The sequence below is a fragment of the Chlorocebus sabaeus genome, chromosome 10, assembly GCF_047675955.1.
Source record: "Chlorocebus sabaeus isolate Y175 chromosome 10, mChlSab1.0.hap1, whole genome shotgun sequence".
Taxonomy (NCBI): Eukaryota; Metazoa; Chordata; class Mammalia; order Primates; family Cercopithecidae; genus Chlorocebus; species Chlorocebus sabaeus.
This window is the reverse complement of record NC_132913.1, coordinates 128,084,343-128,104,487: the sequence shown is the minus strand read 5'-3', so window position 1 is coordinate 128,104,487 and position 20,145 is coordinate 128,084,343. Positions and strand designations below refer to the sequence as shown.

General features: G+C 59.0%; 1 protein-coding gene across 5 annotated transcripts; it reads right to left on the bottom strand.

Moving 5' to 3' along the window:
- Window positions 1-5,505: 5,505 nt before the first annotated feature.
- CAPN10 (calpain 10) lies at window positions 5,506-18,380 on the bottom strand. 5 transcript variants are annotated; one of them, XM_007966910.3, is made up of 12 exons: window positions 17,724-18,377; window positions 15,299-15,430; window positions 13,870-14,066; window positions 12,741-12,958; window positions 10,546-10,687; window positions 9,886-10,052; window positions 9,323-9,603; window positions 8,104-8,306; window positions 7,666-7,927; window positions 6,524-6,723; window positions 6,213-6,258; window positions 5,506-5,960 (listed from the first exon to the last, which is right to left on the bottom strand). In XM_007966910.3, the coding sequence occupies exons 1-12, from the start codon at window positions 17,862-17,864 to the stop codon at window positions 5,931-5,933; spliced, it is 2,019 nt and encodes a 672-aa protein (XP_007965101.2). In that variant the 5' UTR covers window positions 17,865-18,377; the 3' UTR covers window positions 5,506-5,930. The 5 variants fall into 5 exon arrangements, with proteins under 5 accessions (XP_007965101.2, XP_007965102.2, XP_037857209.2 ...); XM_007966911.3 differs by having other exon boundaries at window positions 6,524-6,714; XM_038001281.2 differs by lacking the exon at window positions 17,724-18,377 and adding an exon at window positions 17,005-17,491.
- Between the last annotated feature and the right edge of the window lie 1,765 nt (window positions 18,381-20,145).

Here is a 20,145-nt window from a genome sequence, read left to right as displayed (position 1 = left end):
GAGAGAGGCTGGAGAGGGCAGGAGTGCTGGGCAGGGGCTCCCAGCTCCAGAGCACCCCTAGAGGCCCCTAGGTGAAACAGGCAGGGGAGCCTCACCGGGATCCAGGAGCAGGCATGCTGGTGCCGATGACAAGCCTGCTGATGGTCCAGGCAGAGCTATCGGCTCTGAGGCTGACGGGGCTGAGAGTTTCTAGGTGGCCTCCACCCCATAAGCAGAGCTGTGCAAGGAGTCCATCCAGGCCAGCAGCAGCCACTGCAGAGTCCACCCCAGCAGATGCTGAGAGAGAAATGTCACTGGGTGGCCTGTGGCCCCTGGCCCAGAAAGCAGGAAAAGCCCCACAGCGCCCCACCCCTGCTTGCCTCCCTTCCCTCCCGACACCCCAGGAGTCTCCCCCAGGCTGCCAGGCCAAGGGTGTGTCTCCCTGCAGGTGTTCCCAGGATGATGGTGCTCACGGCCACTGCTGAGAGGGTGCAGCCAGCAATGAGTAAATCCGCTGGCTGGCAGGTGTGAGCCGGGGTGGGAGCCCCAAGGGAAGGCCCATGGCTGGGCTGTGGGCAGCGTTCTTGGGGACGGCCTTGTCCAGGGATGCCATGGGGTAGCCTGCCTGGGGAGGCCAAGCCAGGCAGGGCACAAAGGCCAGGCGTTTCAGCCAGGTGGGGGCACCCTGGCTACCGACACTCCAGGCTTCTCCCTCACCAACCTCACCTCCTCCACCTTCCCTCCGAAATACCTTGCACCCAAATTCTATGTCTGTCTCTGCTTCTGGAGAATCCAACCCCCACTGGAGAAGAGAGTCACTAATTTGGGATTTGGAACTGGGTCACTCACGGCCCATGGGAAATGAGGACCCATCACTGGTCAGGGGAGATAGCTGGCACCTGGCACAAAGTGGTCGTCCTGTCCAGTCCAGTTGTGAATCTGGTTCCAGTGTCCAGTGGGAAAGCTGAGGAAGGGGGTGTGCTGGGGGGCCCAGCTGCTGTGTTTGATGAATGCACAGACATGAGGGGCCTCCAAGGAGGAAGCAAATAAGGCACAGGTGGCTGAAGCCTCACTGAAGTGCCCGGCTGGAGTTCAGAGAAGCTGGGCGGGGGCGCAGCACCCCCAACTCCTGACCAACACCTAGCCAAGGCCAAGGCCCCATCTGGAGAACCCAGGACCCTGGACAGGGAGGAGGCCGTGCATGGCGCCGGAAGGTTTCACTCTCTAGCCTCTCAGGAAGCTTCTGAGCCTGCAGAGGGACGTGGCCCACCCCTCGCTCCTCCCCCGTCAGGCCCTGGCCCCCTTGGGTGCTAGGGCTCCAATCGAGTGACGTGTCAGCAACATCCAGTGACCAGGGAGGAGGCTGCAGGCCTGGCCAGCTGGGGACAGGAGGCAGGAGCACTGATAGGACTGGGTGCTGAGGTGCCTGATAGGGAAGCTGAGACCTAATGACGGTGTCCAGAGACACAGGGTTTGACACCCTGGCAAGGCCCCTGGAGGTGGAGCAAGCCCAGAGATTTCCAGCAGCACAGGCCACACTTCCACTTTTGCTGGGCAGGGTGGAGACGTCACAACCGCTGTGGCTGGCGGAGGGTGGGCGTAGACGTGTGTGTGGTGGGAGCTGCCAAGCACTGGTTCCCTGGGAAAACCAAGGTGATGATGGGCAGGACTGGGTGTGTCCTGTGAGAGCACCTCCTTCCTGGCCTTTCCCGTGGACTTTGCCCCAAACCACCTTGCTATCACTTCCAGCTCCAGGCACAGCAGTTGGTGACTTCTTGGCGGGAGCTGTGTCCTACCCAGTTCTGATTCTGCCATCTCTCTCACAGTCCTCCAGGCTTGGACCACTTGTGCCATGCTGGTTAACGGGGACTGGCAGCTGTGCCGCAGGAGGCTGGCGGGAGTGGCAGCTGTGCCGCAGGAGGCTGGTGGCAGGAACCACCATCACAGGGTTTGGCTCGCCAGGGGCGGAGGGCATCAGACCTCTACACAGCAGAGGCAGAGACCAGGAGACAATCGTGAACACAGTGGGAGGGCGCCACGGGGCCTGACTGCAGGGCTTATAGGATGGCAGCAGAGCAAGGCAGGGGCCGCCAGCGAGGGCAGCGCTCAGGTAGAGCCAGCAGAGGGATCCAGGAGGACGGAGGGTGGTCACTCCACTGAAGAGCCCCAGTTGGGCCCACACTGCCCGAGTTGGTTTTCAGCCCAGGTATCTGTTGACTGAAGAGGTGGCCAGGCCTGCAAGATGAAGGACACTCCCCCATCGGCGAGTGTGCATGACAAGGACTTCCCCAGGGACTATGTGCACCGGGGAGAGAATGTCCAGACATCTGGGAGCCACTGAGCACACAGGCCGAGCTGACGCTGGTCCCCAAGAGTCACCAGGGCTCCATCACAGTGGGACACATGACAGGCAGTTAATAATGGAGTCCTGCCCTGGACCAGCTCACATGAGCCCACAGAGCCTACAGACCCACCCGGGGCCACGTCCTGGTCTCTGAGCCTGTGACAGATTGACACCTGGGGAGTGACCGACATCTTTGTTGCATCTTTGGGGTAGAGATGGCTGTGGGAAGGCCAAGAGGGACACCAGAAGGCCAAGACTGCCCCCTCCTGCCCGGGTCCCAGAGCAGCCATGGCATGTGGGGAGAGGGTGGTGGCCCTGCTGTCTCTCCATTTGGTTCAGTGTGGCCCTGTGGGGTGGGATTCCTGGAGGGCCACGTGGCAAGTGCACATATGGCTGAGGGGCGGCCCAGTGCAACAGGCTCTGGAGGCCCAAGTACCCAGGGTTGGCCATCAACTGGACGAACATGCCATGGAAGATCAGAAACTGCTCACATTCCTATGGAATTTGTATGGAATGGACAAAGGCATTTGCCATTTTTCCTGGGGCCTGTGCCATAATATAGGACAGAGAGACCAGCTGGCCGGACGCCCTGAAAGCACCGCACTGATCCACGACCTTGACGACAGGATGCTGATGGAGTCGGAGCAGGAGGCAACCAGGGACGAACAACGCCAGGCCGGGGCCTGCTGCACCGGAAGTGTTCAGGTTGGCTGGGGGTTAGAGGCCTGCCAGGCATTCCCTCCAATCGCATCTGGCACCTCCCATCAGAAGGAAGCACAGGGCCTCAGGGGTCTCTGCAGGCTCCAGAGGGAGCCTTTTCCACACCCAGGAACATGGTTCCAGCTGGTAGACCAGATGGCCAAGGCAGCCAGGTCGAGTGGAGCTAGCCCGCACCGGAGAGATGATGGGCACCAACCACGGCCCCTAGAGTCATGGAACGCTGCGCTTTCCAGGCCTCCTCTGAGGCGACGGCCCGGATGCGGGAAGCAGGTCCTGGCTGTGGACTTTGGGAAGAGCTGCTCAGCAGGAGGGTGTGTCCGCCACTGTCAGGGCCTGTCTTAGAGACAGTGGCTCCTGAGGGCTTGGGGGGCAGGGATGCTCAACATAAGGGCCCGGCCAGCCCAGGTGGGGTTTGCTCCAGAACTCTTCCTGGGGTCCCCACCACAGTCTATCCTGACATGGACACAACCCCTGCAACTGTCTTCCTTTCACAGGCACTGTCCCTGAGAAATACCTTGACCCCACCTGTCCCACCTCAACCTGCACCATCAGGCACCCCGCACAGGACCTGCCTCTGCCCACAAACCCAGGGATCCAGGGCAGCTCTGACCCAGCTCGAGCCTCTGGCTTGGGCACTGTCCTGCAGGGTATTTCTTTGGTGACTAGCCCCTCACTGTTTGCCCCAAGTTCCTGCACCCTAATAGGCAGCACCACTGGCTTCACCCGAAGTCAGCACATAAGCCAGTGGATAAGGGAGATCTGTGGCAGGCTCTGCACACAGGGAGACACGTCTGTGTGCAGAATCCGTGTCTGAAGATGCTGAGAACCCAGCTGCCACAGCCACTGCTGCTGTGGGCCACTGAACCAGCAAGCAGAGGGGCTAAGGGGGCAGGGGCCAGGGCCAGGGCAGGGGCCAGGGCCAGGGCAGCTTCCTGTGGGTGAGTGGGGAGGGTGACTTGGCATGACCAGGGTATGGAGAGGGGAACAGCGGCACAGGTCCCAGTGGGAACACAGACACCAGGACTCCAGAGATGGTCGTGATCGGGCAGCAAGGCCCAAATCAGGCTCACCGGGTGCTATGGTTTGGAGTTGTGTCCCTGCCCAAATGTCATGTCAAATTATATATAATCCCCAGTGTTGGAGGGGCCTGGTGGGAGATGACTGGATCATGGGGGCCAACATCCCCCTTGCTGTTTTCGTCACAGTGAGTTCTCCTGAGATCTGGTTGTTTAAAAGTGCACAGCACCTCCCCTTCGCTCTCTTCCTCCTCCAGACACCTGCAGACTGCCTGCTTTCCCTTCGCCACGATTCTAAGTTTCCTAAGGCCTCCCCAGCCATGCTTCCTGTACAGTCTTTGGAACTGAGGCAATTAAACCTCTTTTCTTTATAAATTACCAGTCTCAGAGAGTTGTTTATAGCAATGTGAAAAAGGACCAATATACGGGGTCTCCCCAGGCATGAAGGGACTCAGGAAGCGAATGGAATTTAAAAGGGATTAGTAGTAGTGGGGCTGGTGGCTCATTGCTGCAATCTTAGTGCTTTGGGAGGCCAAGGCAGGAGGATCGCTGAGGCCAGCCTAGGCAGCCATATATCAAGACCCCTAAGTATTCAAGAATTCAAAAGCTAACCAGGCTTGGCACCGCGCCTGCTTCCCTAGCCACCTGGGAGGCTGAAGGAGGATTCAAGAATTCAAAAGCTAACCAGGCTTGGCAGCGCACCTGCTTTCCTAGCCAGCTGGGAGGCTGAAGAGGGAGGATCGCTGAGCCCAGGAGGTCGAGGCTGCAGTGAGCTATGATCACACCACTGCACTCCAGCCTGAGCAACAGAGCAACACCCTGTCTCTAAAACAAAAGGGCTTAGTGACAGTGCTCCCCAGCCATGTCTGGAACTGACCTCTGCACCATTCAGTGACACTATAGCTCTCATTGCAGCATTTGGTGTGAGGGATGGAGAGAGGCCTGGAGAAATAAGTAATCCCAGGACACTGCCCAGGTGAACTCCGGCTGAAGGCAGAGGAGCCATCCAGATCCAAGACTCCCTGTCCACACGAACCTGGGGTGCCTCCCTCTGCGGCAGCTCCCATTCTAACACCCATTTCTGAGACGTTCTTCTTCACCACAGCCTTAGCAGTGCCTTCGCTGGCCCTCCCCACCCCTCACTCCCCAGTCTATCAGTCCCCCAAGGCCAAGGCTTGACCTGCCCTGGCCAGCCTCAACCTCAGCCCTCAGCCCCCTGGCCTGGGGCATGCCCTGTGCCCGCCCCTCCAAACTTCTCCCCTCCTCCCCACTTACCATCTCATCCTGCAACCTGCCCTGCCTGGGTTGGCTCTGCCCACCTCGCCAGGCCCCCAGCCCCTCCAAAGGCCATCTTCATCCTCACCACCTCGGCAGGCCCCCAGCCCTCCCCACAGCCTGCTCAGCAAGAGCGGGCATAGCCTGGAGCTACTTGGAGCAAGACAGATCTGCAAATCCTTAGCGTTCATGTTTATTTATAAAGTTACATCCTAAAAGTGATGCAAACAATAAATAGGTATAAAGAAGATCTGTTGCCCTACCCTGTGGGTGTGAGGCTTCCGTGTGGAGTCAGCAGAGGAGGATCTGGGAGGGATCCTGGGAAGCTCTGGGATCCTGGGGTCTCTGCCGTCTCAGAGGCGCGACAGAAGCCGCCAAGCTTCCCGCCCTTCCTCTGCAGCACCTGCTTGCCCCCAGGGCTGAGTCTCTCATGGAGGCTTCCCGTGAACCCTTAGGCAGCAGCCCCCTGGCAGGGCTGGGAGGCAGGCCAAGACTCAGGACCAGCCCTCACAGTGCAAAGCTGGCCGGCCCAGTTGCTGGGAACCTGTCAGGCCCTTGGGTTCCAGTCACCTGAGCTGGTACAGGGGGCCACCCTGTTAGGTTTTCATCACTGCCATGACGGAGACCTGCAAGGACAGATGGGGGCCCAGGTAGTGGTGGCACTCGCCCCTTCTCACATCCCACCCCGAGTGCACCCAGGGAATGGGACGCAGCCTCAGCTCCCCCTTTCCTTCAAAGCACCGCCCGGGGCTCTCACAGGAAGAGTCAAGGGCACCTCACGTCCCAGGCAGAAGCCACCTGCCTGAGGTTGCAGGTAGACCCTAGGCCACCAGGCAGCCCCAGGCAGGTGAGCCGAGCTGGCGGGGCTGCATACACACCTCCTGGAGGAACTGGCCCAGCATCTCCTGGCTGTGAATGGATGGCCTGTGGAGAGACACCAGGTCACCGCTCCCAGACTGCACTTGTCACACGAGGGCTGCGTGCTCCTGGCCCACCTCCCACCAGACTCTCCTCCCAGGCTCAGACCAGCAAGGAAGGGTCCCCAGGCAGGCAGGACAGCCCTGGTCCGCCAGGACAGGTAGAAGCTTGAGGGTGAGGGGTGGGCAGGAGAGACGTGGGGGGACGGGCGTGCTCCAAGACTCCAGGACCTCAGCCTCCAGCTGGCCACCCCCAAGTCCCAGAGCCCCACCTGTCAATCCTGGTTGCGATGGTCACAGTGAAGGCCCCTTCTGTGTCTGGCAGGTAGGTGGAGGGCACGACCCTGTAGGTGCCTGGAGGCAGGAGGCAGAGCCGGCTCACCTCCTGGGCATAGCGATGCGGCACGCAGCTCAGCAGCGGCTCCTGCAGCAGCAGTGGGGGTGCGTCCTGGCTCCTGCCACCCTCTGGGACCTGGGGGAAGCGTGGGCTCAGACTGAGGGAGCCAGCCTTGGGGTAGGGGATGCAGCCAGGGCCATCTGCTTGGATGCCCTCTTGAGTTACACACAGCCCCTTCTCCAAGGAGGGGCTGCCAGGCCTGGACACTGGACTCGCCTCCTCACCAAGGCCTGGCCGCCCTTGCCAGAAGGTGCTGGCAGTGGGGCCCCAGCCTGCAGGCCCATCGCATCATCAGGGGCTTTAACACCTGTGGCTGCCCAGCCTGCCCCAAGGGCTCCCACTGGCCCTGGTATGTGTTTTCCTCAGAGCTCTAGGGCACCTCAGCCAGCAGCCCAGGGCAAACAGCGAGGCTCTAACGGCCCCCAGGCAGCACACTGTGAACCAAGGGTCGAAGTGCCTTCCTCATCGGGGCCCCTGCATTCCAGGGGACACATGTCTGCAGAGAATGAACCTCGGGACACAATTGTTCTGAGTCAGGGTAAGTAGACAAGGGGCCACAGGCTGAGCCCAGTGACTGTGGACTTCCTCACACCCGAGAGGCTGCTACGGCCAGCCAGCCTGGGCCTCCCCTCCTCTCACTCCTGAGTCCATCGGCCTCCTGTGTCCCTAAGCCAGGGCTCGACCCACCCCCGCCAGTCTCAACCTTGGCCTCCTCCAAACTTCTCCCCTCCTCTCCACTCACCACCCCCTCCAGAAACCTGCCCTGCCTGGGTCAGCCCTGCCCGCCTCCCAGGCCCCCGGCCCTTCCAGAGGCCATCTTCAGCCTCGCCTCTGTGAGGATGGAGACGGGAGAGGGCCCGTGCGGGTTCCAGGCAGCGCCTCGAAGGACAGGGGGAGCCGGGCCTGTGTGCCCAAGTGACTGAGCCCAGAGCCCTCTGTTGAGACAGTGGAGGCCAAGATGCAAATTCTCTGAGGGCCCCTTCTACTCTCCCTCCCTCCCTGGGGCAAGGAGCTTGCCTGGAAGATATGGAAGCCGATGGGGTGGAACTCGGTGTCACTGGGCCGGCAGTGCTGATGCAGAGTGATGCGGACGCAGCGGGGGCCAGGGCCCTCGGGGACCGAGAAGGGGAAGCAGGGGTTGGTGGGGTACGAGGCAAAGTTCCTGCTGCCCCCCGCCGTCTGGCCAGCTCTCCAGGAGCCCCGCAGCTGCACGGTCCCCCACTCCCCCGAAGGCAGGGCTGCTCCGGGGCTGGCGTTCTTGGCCACTGCCCTGATGGCGCTGCCAAGAAGACAAACATGGGAAGGCGCTGGCAGCAGGTTCCCGGCGGCCTCAGTCCCCACATGGATACCTGCCAACCACAGAGGGAAAGAGCCCAAATCCTGCCTTGGAAAGGCCTGTGGTCCTCCAGAGGCTGTGGCCTCAGAGAGTCAGCAGCACTGCACGGTTCCTCTCACCTAAGGGAGACTCGCCCGGTAGAGAAGACTCGGAGCAGGAACTCCCCTGGCGCGTCCTTCAGGAAGGTGCTGGGGACAGCCAGGTAGTAGCCCGGTGAGAGCTCGCAACGCAGGTGGACCTCCCGGTCGTATGCGTGGCACGCAGTGCCAGCCACGGGGGGCGTGGAAAGGACCCTGGGCAGATTGACCCGCCGCTTCTCCACCTGTGAGCACAGGCAGGAGGCTCAGTGCAGAGGAGAGGCCGGCGTCAGGTGCCCTGGCCTTGGCCTTCCTGCTCCAAGCACAACGGCCTCTGGAGTTAACAGACGAAAGCGCAAGGCCTGTCAGCACCCTCCACCCTCTCTCAGGGCCAGCTAGAGATGCCCGCCAATCCCGGGCTTCACTTGGCCCTGGGGCCAGTATCTGTCCCAGACACAAGCCTGCAAGTCCTCCCTGTAGCTGGGCCCACAGAGGCACCGTGGCCCAGGCAACCTGGGGCTGCTGGACAGTGGGCCTTCCAGCAACTTCTTTTGCAAGAGGAAAGGAACATCATGTGGGCCACATCCATGACGGAACAGGGAACAGTGTAGTGCCAAGTGTCACACCCTGTCAAGACACACAAGATGACAATCCAGCTCCTAAGCAAGCAGCTGGCATATTCTCGACCCACACTCAGGCCCTTTGCTTCCAGGCGCCTCCATCTGTTCTTCCAGGAAACAGCACATTTTGTGAACCAGTGGTTGGGCCCGGGACTGCCTGGGCCTCAGAGCAATCCCATGAGATCCATGTCAGGACCCTGTCTTGCAGGGGGAGAGACAGGGAAGCAGGGAGAGGATGTGTGCCAGGTCACACAGCAAGCTGCAGAGCTGAGACTGGCCCTGACAGGTCCTCAGCCGTTGGCTCTACCTCCTTGCCTCAGAAAGGCACGGCGCTGCCAGGAGTCCCCAGGCCCAAGCCCCTCCGGTGGGTCCTGCCCTGGCTGCAGACTCTGTTGCTTTCCTTTGGCCAATGAGGCACACGGCAAGGCAGAAAGACGCCCAGACCTGCGGTCTCAGGTCAGAGCCAGGTCTGGGAGCACCAGCAGACGTCAACCCCGTGCAACAACACAAGGGTGCGGGAGACTGTTGGGGCTGGTGGCAGAGTCACACGTGTCCCGGCAGAGCCAGTCCTAGGACTAAGACCTCCACTGGCCTCCACACCACCTGCCCAACCGAGCGTGAGCCAGGCGGGGCTGAGTTACCTTCCAGAGGTGCAGGCCCACAGCCTGGTAGTGCTTGCCCGGGATGCTCGCTGGGCTCCACGAAGTATGACTGTCACCCACCAGTGCCCGGGCCCGGCCTGCCCAGTCCACTGCACGCAGCCTCGATCTCTGCAGGACGGCAACGTACACCTCACTCGGTTCTGAGACCCGCAGCCAGAATTTGGGGTTGCTGGGAAAGCCGCTGTTGTTCCGGCAGCCTCCTGCTGACTGCCCCTTGACCCAGGCCCCAGGAAGCGCCCGAGTGTGGCAGAGCAGCTTCTCTAGTGAGAAAACACCAGGCACCAGCTGTGGGACACGGCTCCTCACTGGCCTCCCGCCGTGGTGGCCTCATGAACCCTGGCAGTGTCTAAGCAGCAGCTATGGCCACAGACAGAGCCAGTCCCTCCCACGAGCCCACTCTCCTCCCAGCTCCTGGGACAGAATCATCTCTCCACACTTGAAAGCAGCAAACCAGGAATGGGCAGGGGGAACCCGGGCACCTGCCCAGCCGCCTCACTTGGGCAGGCAGAGCACATGCCCAGCACAGCCCCTCGGGGCACTACCTGTGTAGAGGCTCTGCAGGTGGCCAGCCTCTGTGATTGGGTAGCCAATGGTGATCTCGTCAAACTCCCTGAGGAACTCTTCCTCCTCCACCCAGAACTCCCCTTCCTGGAGCTGGGACAGGAGCTCAGACGTTACTGCTGCATCTACCTGGCTCCACCCTTCACCCCTGGAAGAAACCTCATCTCAGCAGAAGCCCCTCCCAAGAACTGGTAGCGTCAGCTACCAGCAGGCTGGGGGGAAACCTGGAGGGGACCCAGAGAGCCCTGAGTTCCTGCCAGCGCCCCCGCGCCCCCGCTATGCGGCCCCTCCCACACCTGAAGCAGCTCTGCAGCACAGGGCCTTCCGGGCAGCGGCCACCCACGGGAGCCTCTTTTCCCAGAGGAGCTTCACGTCTCTGGACGTGTCTTCCCAGGACTGCTGCCTGAGCCCGTGACGATGTCTGCCCTATTGAAACCCCAGGTCCAAGGGCCACCTAGGTCCCAGGCCTCAAAAGGATTGTCTGGAGCCAAGACAAGCATGGTGTCACAAGAGCAGTGGCTCAGGGGCCTTGCTGGAGATAGCCAAGTACGGTCCTGACAGCTGAAGGTGACCAGGACACAGGCCAGATTGGTACTGGGCCCCCCTCCCGACAGCAGCATGGTCCAGGCCCCAGCACTCACCCCTCTCTCCAGAGCCCCTGCCAGCACCGCCGGCCCCAGGGGTTCTGGATCCGCAGCAGCAGGATGCTCTGGCCCGTCTGATCCTGCAGCTCCCGCAGGTCCGAGACAATGAAGGCATGGAACTCCCCCAGCTCCCGAGCACCTGCGTGAGGAATGGCTCGGGCACGGGCACGGGCACAGAGGGCACCGTGGAGTCCCAAACTGACAAGGACACACGGGCCTCTGTCTCCTTTGGAGATGCTCCAGCCCACCTGACTACGGCTACATGGGAGACCCCAGATCCCCATGGACCACGGGAGCTCCTTTCTTAGCAGCTGTGGCCCGTCAGCTCAGGAGCATCTCCAGGAGCAAGCACACGGGGCCTGACTTGGCTGCCATCCGGGTCCGGTGCTGGGTAAGTCATCCCCTCCTCTAGGCCTCAGTCATTGCCCATACCCGTCAGTGCACGACGCCTGGCACAGCACCAGTTCTCAAACACACCGCACAGATGCAACTGCAACTGCCAAGAACCTAGAGTGTTTCTCTTGGCAAAGCCTGCTGGAGGTGGGACATTCACATAGTGCCTTGGCTAGAAGCCCACTGGAGGCAGGGAGGCCCAGAGGGGCAACAGCTCCACCTGGCCAGAGACCTTGAGACAGACGGGCATAGAAAAGAAAGAGCCAAACAGAGAGGGGCACCGCATCTGTGGCGGGGCAACGGTCTAGAGAGGAGGGTCTCCTGGAAAGACTTCAGTCTCATCCACGCTGCAGCCCCTTGCCACCTCAGCAGGCTCCAATGCACCTCCAGTCAGTGCCAGCTGCCATCTCTCTCTGCCTAGGGGCTTTCTCTAAAGCCTGAAGTGCTAGGACTTAGCCCTATCCCACCCTAGAGCAGCCCAAAACCAACAGGTCCCCGAGCTAATGCCCACGAGACCAGGGCCCTCGCTCCCAGGTGGGACGCTCTGAGGCCACCATCCTTCCTGGCACCCCCGCGGGGCTGGTGGGGAGTGCACGCCCTCCAGGTTCTCCAAACCTCTCAACGTGCTCCTGAACCCCATCTCAGGGTCTGCTTATGGGGGACCAGACCAAGGCCTATGACAATCTGTTTCAGTTTATTGTGATATTCATATTATTTAACCAATATTTTTAAAATAATCCTAAGTATGAAAAAAATTATAAAGATGTTCATTGATGCTATTTAGAATTATATAAAACCAGAAAGATCTTTTTTTTTTTTTTTTTTTTTTTTGAGACGGAGTCTCGCTCTGTCACCCAGGCTGGAGTGCAGTGGCCGGATCTCAGCTCACTGCAAGCTCCACCTCCCAGGTTTACGCCATTCTCCTGCCTCAGCCTCCCGAGTAGCTGGGACTACAGGTGCCCGCCACCTCGCCTGGCTAGTTTTTTGTATTTTTTAGTAGAGACGGGGTTTCACTGTGTTAGCCAGGATGGTCTCGATCTCCTGACCTTGTGATCCGCCCGTCTCGGCCTCTCAAAGTGCTGGGATTACAGGCTTGAGCCACCGCGCCCGGCCCAGAAAGATCTTAATATCCAACATCAGGGTAATGATTAAGAGACTATGGCAAACCTGCTCATTAGGCGAACATTTGACAGCGTGTGTGGCAGTGTGAGAAGTGGTGTGGAATGGAACGTGTAAACCACACGTGCTCACAGAAAACTGAGAGCGCACTCAAAAGTCACAAGAGGTTCTATCTGAGTGATATCTTTTCTTCATTTTTTGTAGAGATGAGATCTTGCTATGTTGCCCAGGCGGGTCTCGAACTCCTGGGTTCCAGCGATACGCCCACCTCAGCCTCCCAAAGTTTTGAGATTACAGATGTGAGCAACCACACCTGGCCCCCTTCTTTTTTTGGAAACAAATTGTTTTTAATGAACATATCTATCACTAAAATAAAAAACAGGTTTTGATTTTGCCAGGTTGCCAGCTGGGCCAAGGATGGCACAGACAGTGGGCTTTGACTCGGTGCCAGCTCTTCCTGCCTTGCACTAGCAGAAAGTACTGGTCAGGGGAGAGAAGGGCCACGTCCCTCCGGAAGAGGACAGTAGGAGAAGGTCACAAAGCGAGGACACCACCCTTCCGAATAAGCTTACTTCTTCCCACTTAGTCCTGACAGGGCTGTGTAGCCAGTCACATAAAAAGCTACAGCGTGCCTGAGGCCTGGCAGTGAGGAGCACTCCCGTGCTGGCCACGTGCCTCACCTGCTCTGGGGCTGAGCACGGAGCAGCTGATGAGACTCTGGTCCTTCAGGCGGAGCAGCTGCCGACAAGTCCTGTGCTCCCAGCGGCCCGGCCTGTCCTGCTGGCCTCCGCTTCCTGCTATGCCCTTCAGGCTCCATCTTTCTGCCAGGCCACCAGTCAGGTCCACCAGGGCATCCGCCACCTGCCCTGCCCACAGGTGCTCGTAGGACCCATGGACCCTAAGGGACACAATCACCACGGGAGTAAGCCCCTGGCATTGAGCATGCCCTCCTCTCCGATTCCCACGGTCTGCAGCACCCCAAGTCGTCCAACCGTTGCCTCAATCCCACCTCTTTACGCCCCTCTGCCTTCGTCCTCATCCTTATCAAGTCAAGGCTTAGCCTCACCTTCAAACGTCTTACTTTGTAGTAAGTGTGAGCGCCCTGTAGTCCACATATAGAAACTCTCTGGCCTCCGGTGTGGGCACAGGGGCAGGGCAGGAGGGGTGGAAGCTATGGATGCCCACATCCCTCGGCTCTCAAGCTCCAACCCTGCTTTTCCTAAACCAGCCCTTGGGATGGAAGGGCTCACTGGGCACTGATGTCACTGGCCAGCCTTCCCATGTTCGCCAGCTTCCCTGCCTGCCTGTTGGTCCAGTTGCCTTTGGCAAGATGATAAATGCATTCTAAGAGGGAAGGCTATTCAATTACGACTCATGGTGAGGGTCCTGGTCCCCTGAGCCAGCACCATGATACACAAGTGTTGGTGTGCCGGGGTAGCCCCATTCCTTCCCAATGACGACACAGTGAGACTGCCTATCCCAACCGTTCCACAACAAACAGAAAGAAGCATCTTTCTTGCTGGGGCCGAGAAACCGAGGAGGGCGGTGCACGTGCTCTCTGTGGAGGACGACTCCACGCTGGGCTTTGGAACAAGGGAAGGGAAAGATGGGAGTGGGGAAACCACAGGCCCAAAAGAAGAATCTCTGCACCTGGCCAGTCAGCCTGACCCACAGAACGAGCTGCCAGACCCTCAGAACGGAAGGGGGCTCTGCAGCCCAGAGTGAGCAGAGACCCTCCCAGGGCAGCCCATGGTAGTGGCAGCTCCCCGACTTGCCCCAGGCCAGGCCCTCAGCCCCCAGCACACGCACTTGGCGTAGACCTTTTCCAGTAAGGGGAGCCAGAACACATCCTCCCTCTGGCAGCGGGAGAAACAGAGTCTCCCCGCAAGGCATGGCAGGCGGTCATCTGTGGTCACCTCCACCCAGCGTCCAAACTGCCAAATGCGACAGGTGAAGGAGCCCTGGTACTCCTGGTCGGCCCAGCTTGGCTGTCCTGGAGGAATGACCTGCCATGCACAGGGAGAAGCAAAAGACAAGCATGACATAAGCACCACCCGGCGCTGCTCCAGTGTCCTGGCTGCGGTGTGGCCACAGCTGAGCACTCCACAGGCACCACGGTCTGCAGAGAACTCTACGGCACACCTGGATGTCGGCGCTTTCACAGGGCTCGGTCACCACACACGAAATTAACAGACCTCTCATTGCAAAACTTGAGGACTACAACGAAGGAGGCACATATCCCAGGCCACACTCTGCTGCCCTCACTAAAAGCATTTGACCTGAAGCCAAAACAAATATGACTTTCAAGGGTATGAGTGACCCAGTTCTTGACTGAGCTGACTGCAAGCAACATATCACCACAGGAACGGCAGCCCCTCCTGCTGCTGGGAGCCTGGCGCCCCAACACTGGGCCAGCTGGAATGCACCCACTGTGTCCACCGCAGGGCTCCTTCAGGAGTAAGCATTCTGACCCCCAGCATCAGGCGGAGTGCAGGCTGGGCACTAGGCGCCTGGTGCAGTCCTGGCTCTGCCACTTAATGGCCAGAAACACCATGGCAGTGGTTTTAGCACTCTCATTTAAAAACAAAAAAGGCCAAAGCTGGCAAGGCTGTGAGACTGAAAGCCAGTGACTGTGACATGCTTACCATGGGGCCTGGGACATGAGGGAAACTCTGAATGAGGTCACACTATCAATGCCGCTGCATTAATCAGCAACGCTTAGCAACGAGCCAAGCATAAAACTATGAACACTTCCAGGTAAGGAAAACCTGAGAAGGCCTTCTCTGCCCAGAGTATCTGTCTACCCACAGAAACAGGTTTAATAACCTTTTGCAAACTTATATTCAAAACCTGTATGAAAACCGGTCACTTAGCTGAGGAGAGATCTGGGGCAGAGTCCCCCAGCCAGCCCCGTTCTCCTGTGAGCTGGCATATTTGTCTCTTTATTCTAAATGTGGTGATCTGATTCCATGGAGAGCCCAGGGCTCACGAGAGCACAGAGCAGGGTGAACTTCCCTAACAGAGCCTCTGGCGAGGCCAAGGCACCCCGTCCTGCAGCCGAGGGACAGAGTGCAGTCCTCAGTCTCTGCCTTGGAATGTTCCTGCTTTCCCCAACACAGCGAGCGATCCGGCTGCAGCACGGCTCAGCTTTCGCAAGGGCTCCTGGTACTCAGCAGGCAGGAGAAACGCAAAGAGAAACCGGCTCCAGGACAAACACAGGGAAGAAGGGGCCCCACACCTGGTCCAGGAGGTGCCTGCTCTTCTGCAGGGCGGCGCAGGCACACAGGAACCAGCAATCCCCCAGCAGCCCCTGCTTCACCTGCCCTTCCTGCGGGTCATCTGGAAACAACCGGGGCATGGCACAAATCTCCTGAAATACAGAAAGTTGTCCAGAGTTAGATCATGCCTGCTGGGGAGTCCTTCAAACTAAGAACCCAAGGCTCTAGATGACAGGGGTTGGGGTGGAGCTTTTCCGATCATCAGTGTTACCCAAAAGCGGACAGGAAAGTGGTTTCCTGCAGTGGGTGTCCTTCAGCTCCTGGCTTCAAATCCCCCTGTCCAGCTTAATTCTGGGGTGCCTGTGTGTCTGCCTTCCTTACTGGAAAAATCCCAAACTCTACCAAGCTCCTTCTCAAAACAGCTAAATGTTGGTTTAGAAAAGTTTTACTTTTCACTCATGCTGGTAAATCTCAAATGCATCCTCCATCCTGCTGGAAATCTTACTGTTTCTCTAGCAGGCTCCATTTACCACATCCCCTAACTATCAAATACCTTCCCCTTTCTCCTCGTCTACTCAAAACATCCACACTGCCCTTGCCCACCCCTCTGAGCTTCCACCTTGCCTCCTGCTTCTGAACCTGACCCTCTCTCCTGCCCTCGGAGCCTGGGCTCCTCTCACAACTCCTTCCCTTCCAGCTCCCCAGGCAGAATCCCACCCCCATGTTGTTTAAGACATTATCCCTCAGCACCATATTCTCCTTCAGGCTTCTCTTCATTACAACCTTCTTGAAAGAGCTGCCATGCCCACTGCCCGCTTCCCATTTACTCTCCACGCAGGCTCCTCTAGCTTCTGAGACAATCATGGCCCCTAAACTGCCTCGATCAATGTCGCTGTCACCTCTATGTTATCAAACCCATTGGGCTTCTCTTGGTCCCAACTCTCTTTCCCAACTACTCAGCAGTATTCAGAACAGCAGGACAGCCATCTGCTACCCCTGAGGCAGTCCCCACTCAGCTTCCGTGAGGCCGCATGCCCCCAGGTACCCTCTACCTCACTGCCTGCTGCTTCTCAAGTCTATTTGTCAGGGCACCTGACCCCAAGAAATGTTAGGGTTCCTCAAGGCTCAGTCCCAAGGCCTCCTTCTTCTTTACTGATACTCCCCCGAGACACTCTCCCAGGCTATGGACCGTAAACCATCTAATATGGTCTGCCTCCCAGATGAATGTCTCTAGCACAGATCTCCCTGCTCTGTATCCACCTGCCTCCAGGCCAGCTCCACCTCAACACGTGAGAGCAAAGTCCGACTCGAGGTCCCCCCCAGGCTCTGTCCCAGGACCACCATCCACCCACTGGCTCAGGTCAGAAACCTAGAAAACATGCTGATTCCTCCACTATCCTCACCCTCTATTTCAATCAGTCACTAAGGCCTTTCAATTCCCATTGCAAAGTAGGTCTCAAACCAATCCACTCCAAATCCACATCCTAACGGTCGTCAGGCTAATCTGAGCCCCTTCATCTTTCTCCAGGACCACTGCAATGGTCCCCTGCATTCTTGCCCCGACAATCCACTTCCCACCCAGCAGCAAGAGTGAGTTTGTAAAAACACACATCCAAAAGAATCACTCCTCTACTAAAACCCGCTAGTGGCCTCCAGCTGCACCTAAAATCAAGCTTTTAACAAAATAAAACCCAAATTACAACGACAAGGCTCTACATGCTCTGACCTTTGCCTCCTCTCAGGCCCTTCAGTGTTGTCCAAGGAAACCAGGGGGCCTGTCAAAACCATCTCAGTCACCAGATTCCAGAAGTTCCAGCTCTGTTCGAAGACTGGTGGCCATCAGTTGTCTCTGCTAAGACTGCATCCGCTTAGGGCAAGATTGTTCCCTGGGTAGTCTTATTCAGCAGATAAACTACTTCTAAAAATATGACCACGGCACTCGGCCAGGACATCCCTTGGAGGTGCCATTTTTAACTGTTTACAACTGGAAAGGCAGGTGCACAAAATCCAAAACTTAAATTCTATCACGCTTTGCTTTGTGGGCTCGACCCAGCCACTTCAGAGGGGCATGAGCGGCCCTCTCTGCCGGGAGGAGCAGACACAAACGCTCTTCAAGCCGGAAGCAAACAGGTGGGCTGGGTTTGGGACTCTGTTAAAACGCCTCTCGCTGAGCTCCGAGCCTCCTTCTGGATTGGAGCTCTCGCAGGTGGTGGCCACGACCTAGTCTAGTGTCCTCGGGGTAGCGCGGCGTCCTGCTCGTTCTGGGCGGGGGTAGGAAGGAGGTAAGAAAGAGGGGGCCGGGCGTCCACTTCTGAGAACAACAGCGGATCCTGCGTTCGGAGCTACCCTGGCCGCCCGCCCCGTCCCGCCCCGTCCCGCCCCGCCCCCTGAGAGGAGCGTTCTCGGAAACCAGACACGGCGCCCACCGCACCCGCAAGGTCCCACCTGGGGCCGCCTCCACGTGATGTCCTCGCGGAACTGGGCCAGCGGCGTAGACAAGTCGCAGAAGAGCGAGGAGTCCGCGGCGGGGAAGGCGGCGTCCCGGAACAGCTCCCTCGCCGGCGTCGCGCCCCGGCCCGCCCGCATCCTCGGCTCCGCGGGCTCCCATCTGCAGCCGGTAGCCTCGGGGTCGCAGCCCCGGAGAGAAGGCGAGTCCGCCGCCGCCGCCGCCGCCGCCTCCGGCCCGTCCCGCCCGTTCCCCGCTCAGCCCAGCCCTCCAAACCCGAGGGCGGCGCAGGTGCTGGACTAGGCCAGGACGCCGGCCCGCTAGTCTCCCACTGGTAACCAGGCGGCAGCCAACCGGGCGCGGGGCCTCGGGTCACGTGACAGGCCGGCCCAATGGCACTCGGGCGACGGAAAACGCCACGGACATCGGAGGTCCAGGGGGCGGGGTTCCCCAGCTCTGCGCTTACGAGGTTGGGCAGCTGCCCGAGCTGTAGTTTTTCCTTCCGGGGGCGTCGGAGCCCAGGGGTGTCCCGGCCTCCGCTCATACCCGGAGGGCCGGCAGGCGTTTAGCCCTCCAGCAGGTGTGGCTCGGACCGGGGTGTCAGGACCGCCTGAACACGCGGGCTCTGGGAGCTTCAGGGACCAGGGAGGCACCTCGGCCGAGTTGCGTCACAGACTACAGCTCCCAGCATGCAGCGCCGTTCCCAGCATGCACCTCCCTGCCGAAACGCGTCTCTGTTTCCGGCGCTCTGCTGCGGAGGAGGTGGCCGCGGGTAGTTGGGAGGAACAGCGATTTGCGCAAGGGAAGGCGAGTAGCGAGCTGTCCAACGCCGGTCGAGGGCCTGCCGCCGTCGTCGTCAGGCAGGGGAGAAAGGGGCCTCGACCCTACTAGTGACAGCTGTTTGCTACCTAGTGGAGTTTTTCGTCCCACCAGGCCCCAGGGCTCTGGTTAGGGGCCCAGCAGGCTCAACTTCTTGCTGTGGTTCTGGAAAAGGGAGTGACCACCTAGCCCAACACCTCTCTCTGTGATGTGTTTGGGAGTTTTGGGAAATGAGACGGCTCCGAGGAAAGAGCTTGAGGGAGCGGCGTCGCAATGGTTGGACCTTCCTGGGCCTGGGCTTTGTTTCTAGGCATTTTAGGTCGAACGCTCTACATCTTAACAGGGATCAGGGGAGGCGGCCAGAGCATCCCGCTGAGCTTTTTCCGATCCCCAGATGGCCAGGCACCTGGTCCTGGTTGCTGGACAGTGACCCTGTGGACGCACATTTACAACTATTGCCACTCAGTGCCGCGGGGAGGTGAGGATAGTGATCCTGGGACCTGCTCAAGGATTCACCCTTGCCGCAAGAACCTGTTCCATTCCCAGGAATGAAGGCGGCCAGGCAGGGGAGGAGAAGGGGGCCTCAACTCTTCTAGTGACGGCAGTTTGCCACCTAATAGAGCTTTTCGGATTTTGCCGCCTCAGGCTGTTTTACCCAGCCTCGGGCTACGAAGGATGGTCACATTGAAGCTGTTTTTCTGCAGTCAGGAGTGAAAAGTCCCGCTGTTGAAGGAGAAACTGAATCAGGTTCAGGAGTCCCAGGTTCCTCCCTCTGAGAGGCCAGGTGGGGCCTGCGTGAGTAGCAGTTCAGGTTGCAGGACACTGCTGTTTTCATCCCATCTGGCCCCAGGCCCTTGATTAGGGGCCCAGAGTGCTTATCTCCTTGCCTTGGTCTGGAAAAGGGAGTGACTACATAGCCCAACACCTGTGGGATGCTTCATTGCCTATTCAGCACCCACTATGGTGCTGACTCTTGCAGAAGATGTTTCTGATTTCTTGCTAGGCTGGTGGTTGCACCACAGCCGAGAGGACTCAAGAAGAGCCTGGTCCCTGCTTCACTTAGTGGTCCTGGAGGAGTAAGAAACATATCTTCCCTGTCCTGGGCACATGTGGGTGGGTAGCAGAGCTGAGGCTGGCCGAGGATCTCGACTTTCCTTTGGGAGCCTTTTGCTGTGCCACTCTCCCAGGCTGATCAGATCTGGAGAGCTAACAGCTTTCTGTGGCCATATCTGTGTCCAAGGCTGGGCCCATGCCGGTAGCCAGATGCCCAGGATCTGGAAGGGGCCAAGAGACAGCTGGTGGTGGGTAGGCAGCAGCCCTGTGTCAACCTGCCCCCACCATTACCCTGTGCTGTGATTTGCATATGGTCTGCCCCTGCCCAAGCTGGTATTGAAATTTGGTCCCCAATGTGGCAGTGTTGGGAGGTGGTGCCTAGTAGGAGGAGTTTGGGTAATAGGGGTGGATCCCTCATGGATAGGTTAGTACCCTGTGTGGAGGGGTGAGTTCCCATGAGAGCTGGTTAGAGTCAGCCTTCCTGGGCTTGTCTCTTGCTTCCTCTCTCGCCATATTGCCACATAATCTCTTTGTGTGTGCCCCCCCCTT

Coding starts and splice junctions, on each gene's coding strand:
- CAPN10 (XM_007966910.3), bottom strand. CDS start 17,864: ATGCGGGCGGGCCGGGGCGCGACGCCGGCGAGGGAGCTGTTCCGGGAC. Junction 15,431..17,723: donor TCACGTGGAGGCGGCCCCAG/GTGGGACCTTGC, acceptor TCTGTATTTCAG/GAGATTTGTGCCATGCCCCG. Junction 10,688..12,740: donor CGTGCTCAGCCCCAGAGCAG/GTGAGGCACGTG, acceptor TTCCTCACGCAG/GTGCTCGGGAGCTGGGGGAG.